This window comes from Alternaria ethzedia, assembly GCF_023757985.1.
Source record: "Alternaria ethzedia strain BMP 0044 chromosome Unknown scaffold_38, whole genome shotgun sequence".
Taxonomy (NCBI): domain Eukaryota; kingdom Fungi; phylum Ascomycota; class Dothideomycetes; order Pleosporales; family Pleosporaceae; genus Alternaria; species Alternaria ethzedia.
Window position 1 is genome coordinate 203,548 of NW_026056231.1, and position 4,054 is coordinate 207,601.

Sequence of the window (4,054 nt, forward strand, 5' to 3'; positions counted from 1 at the left end):
TCGAAGTGTAAGAATAGCATTGCAACGTGCTTTGGAAGATGTGGGAAAATCGATCCTGGGGTTGTCTCGTTGCCGGATGCTAACCGCGTGGGCACTAGCCGCGCACGGATCTTTTGGCACGCCGCCTTCCTTTCGAGCTGTGAGAAGCTCTTTCCTCATCAACCCACCCTCTCTCCACTCACCAATCCGTCTACCACATATCTCACAATGCTGAAGAGGTAAGCCAAATGCCCAATGAGTTCAATTGACGATGAATTGAGATGGACTGACGCCGTTTTCGACAGTGGGATCCAGCAGGCGCTCCGCGCTTCCATGCGCAGGCCGGCCATCCGCCGCAGCGCATTTTCGCCCATGAAGAAGAGCTTCGCCCCAGCTATGTCCACACGCTTCGCCAGCACCGATGCTACAAAGGACGGCAAGATTCACCAGGTGATCGGCGCTATAGTGGATGAAAGTTTGCCCAATTCCTTTAAGAAAAGTTTTCTGGTTGATGGTGGTGGAGTTTTGACTTCGCCATCAGCCATCGCATCCACACAACAGCGACTAACAGCCATTGCAGGTCAAGTTCGACACCGAGCAGCTCCCTGCTATTCTCAACGCTGTCACAACCCAGAACGGTGACCAGAAGCTGATCCTCGAAGTCGCTGTAAGGACGCCAAGAACCGAAGAAGTGGGAACAGCATCACTGATTCAGCACAGCAACATTTGGGTGAGAACGTCGTCCGATGCATTGCCATGGACGGTACCGAGGGTCTCGTCCGAGGTTCCAAGGCCACCGACACCGGTGCTCCCATCAAGATCCCCGTTGGCCACGGTACCCTTGGTCGTATCATGAACGTCACTGGTGACCCCATTGACGAGCGTGGTCCCATCAAGGCCACCAAGTACGCCCCCATCCACGCCGACCCCCCGGAGTTCACCGAGCAGTCCACCTCCGCTGAGGTCCTCGTCACCGGTATCAAGGTTGTCGACCTGTTGGCTCCTTACGCTCGTGGTGGAAAGATTGGTCTCTTCGGAGGTGCCGGTGTCGGAAAGACTGTGTTCATTCAGGAGTTGATCGTAAGGACACGGAATGTTTGCAGGCTGAGCATCAGCTAACGATGGGCAGAACAACATCGCCAAGGCCCACGGTGGTTTCTCCGTCTTCACTGGTGTCGGTGAGCGTACCCGTGAGGGTAACGATCTGTACCACGAGATGCAGGAGACTTCAGTCATTCAGCTTGACGGTGACTCCAAGGTCGCCCTTGTCTTCGGTCAGATGAACGAGCCCCCGGGTGCCCGTGCCCGTGTCGCCCTTACTGGTCTTACCGTTGCCGAATATTTCAGAGATGAGGAGGGTCAGGACGTCCTGCTGTTCATCGGTAAGTAGGCTGTACAAACTGCATGAGAGACATGTACTGACCATCCCCAAGACAATATCTTCCGCTTTACTCAGGCCGGTTCCGAGGTGTCTGCTCTTCTTGGTCGTATCCCCTCTGCCGTCGGTTACCAGCCCACACTCGCCATCGACATGGGTGTCATGCAGGAGCGTATTACCACCACCACCAAGGGATCCATTACCTCCGTCCAGGCCGTCTACGTGCCCGCTGACGATTTGACTGACCCTGCTCCCGCCACCACCTTCGCCCATTTGGACGCCACCACTGTCTTGTCCCGTGGTATCTCCGAGTTGGGTATCTACCCCGCCGTCGACCCTCTTGACTCCAAGTCCCGTATGTTGGACCCCCGTGTCATCGGTCAGGACCACTACGACACCGCCACCCGCGTTCAGCAGATTCTCCAGGAGTACAAGTCCCTCCAGGATATCATTGCCATTCTCGGTATGGACGAGTTGTCGGAAGCTGACAAGCTTACCGTCGAGCGCGCCCGTAAGATCCAGCGTTTCTTGAGCCAGCCTTTCGCTGTCGCCCAGGTCTTCACTGGTATTGAGGGCAAGCTTGTCGACCTCAAGGACACCATCCGCTCATTCAAGGCTATCTTGACTGGTGAGGGTGACGACCTTCCCGAGGGTGAGTTTCCCATATATCCATTTTCACAGCGTTTGACTGACATCTTTAGGTGCTTTCTACATGGTCGGTGACTTCGAGTCAGCCCGCGCCAAGGGAGAGAAGATTCTTGCCGAGCTCGAGAAGTCATAGACGGACTTTCGTGGTGGGTGAAGAGTCGGCCAAAGTGTCTAGGGCAAATCGCTGGTAGTCTCACTTTGTACAAAAGATATACCTCCGAAACTGTGGGACTTTAGCGGGTGTCATGATGCGTGGCTTTCTGTAGCTTATCTTGCATGAAGAGACCGCTTTTTCTTGTTCGAAACATCTCGATTGTTATGTGCTGGTGATTCTGACGACAGCAAGCTATCCGGATTCTCAGTGGACCTCTCACTCAAATGGCCCTTTGTATGGCACGACTGCGCCTGAGAATGGGGAAGTGTACTTTATTCCAGCAGCCTCTATCAAAGGTGCTGCTAGATGGTGCTGCTGACGACGAGTCGCTCTTGTTTTTTTCAAGGAATAGCTTCACATTGGCTCTTCAAAACTATGGAAAGAAAGCAATTGGCAAGACATCCAATTCGTCGAATTGATATATTGTATTTGATGCTACAACATCTTAGGGTGAGATCAACAAGGTATCCTGGAGTCTACGAGGGTGGTATGATGAAGGTTGGCAAAATCTTAAAGCGATGTAGACTCTTAGACAGTTTGTTTCCAGCGTTTTTTGTGCGTGAGTGTGGATGTTTTCCTTGAGTTGGAAAGCAGAAGACAAAGCATGCTGCGTGCAGCCGTCGCTCGAAGAGCATCAGAAGCCCGGCGATGGAGAGTGTGACATTAAGCCACGAGATATGCAAAAGACCTGAGCATGAGATTACGTGACTTTACATCATTGAGCAGGCAACGTAACAGAATGTTGGGATACAACTTTGGAAGTGTCTGATCGGTCTCATGGAACTTAGGCGTGAAGGGAGGATTTGCCCGTTAGTAGGGCTTTTGAACGCATCCATGAACACACCCACCTCACAAGTAAGAAAGTGAACAGGTGCCCTGCAGGCTACATTGGTGTGAAGACCAAAGTTATGGAGACTTTCGAGGTAATGTAGACTCCTACGCCGTTTATTTTTTGCAGGGGTTTGATCAATTGCTCGAACAGGGTGCATCGAAAATTTCCGCGTCGGATGAAGCCCTGTAGAGCTGAAGTTAGTATTCACGCATGACTTGCAATCGTACATTTAAGGGTTGTGAGCTCATTGGCGAGCTTGTGATTTCAAAGTAAGCACGGCCGCGGTCTTCACACATCTTCAACAAGCATGCTATTACAAAGCTGACATATCCCGTTTCTGTACGACAAGGACTAGCTCGGCCGCGGATCCGGGTATGTGCGTCTTTCATGGCTGCTGTCAGCCGTGTAACACATCGCTTTCGTATCATGATATCTGTCTGGAAGCAGCAGTTCATGACTTCGACCAGCATGGCAGTCGCCTGATGATGTATGTGGATAGATCGTGCATTGGAATATACATTGCAGATAGCGGAAGAACCATTTGATATCGAACAAGATAATGAGGATTTTCTAACCTTACCAACAAAGATGCCTTAGGCCTTAGACCTATAATATATCGCTGTTGTGTGGATGTAATTGCTAATAGCGAACTCAAAACCCTACAAGCATTTGCTAGAAAACAGTTTCTAAAAAAGTTAGGCGAAACTAACATCTATATAATATTAACACCCTTATTCTATGTACTTGCCTTAAGTTAGCAATCACGCGACTACACAGGTATTATCTGATATGACGAGGGTGGAGCGTCTTGATTTGAGAGTTGCGTAAGTCATACAATGTGCGTCTTGCACATGATCGAAGTGGAGAACCGTCAGGTAAACGCGAAAAGCCTCTAGATTTCTGTACAATGAGGACTATTATGACAATGGCCGATCGGCAGCCGTTCGTAATGCTTTCGATCTTGTTGTATGTGACACAGACAGTACCAAACGGAAAGTTGACACAAGGAAAATGTGGTATCGGTATTGGCATGGTGATTGCTGTGACGCTTCTATTCGACTCT

General features: G+C 50.5%; 1 protein-coding gene across 1 annotated transcript; it reads left to right on the forward strand.

Annotated features, from left to right (window-relative positions):
- Positions 1-207: 207 nt before the first annotated feature.
- Positions 208-2,138, forward strand: ATP2 (atp2, beta subunit of the F1 sector of mitochondrial F1F0 ATP synthase; the record flags this gene model as incomplete). Its single annotated transcript, XM_049381322.1, has 7 exons — positions 208-218; positions 285-429; positions 560-646; positions 700-1,059; positions 1,109-1,361; positions 1,413-2,009; positions 2,059-2,138. 7 exons carry the CDS (start codon positions 208-210, stop codon positions 2,136-2,138), a joined length of 1,533 nt encoding a protein of 510 aa, XP_049228989.1.
- Between the last annotated feature and the right edge of the window lie 1,916 nt (positions 2,139-4,054).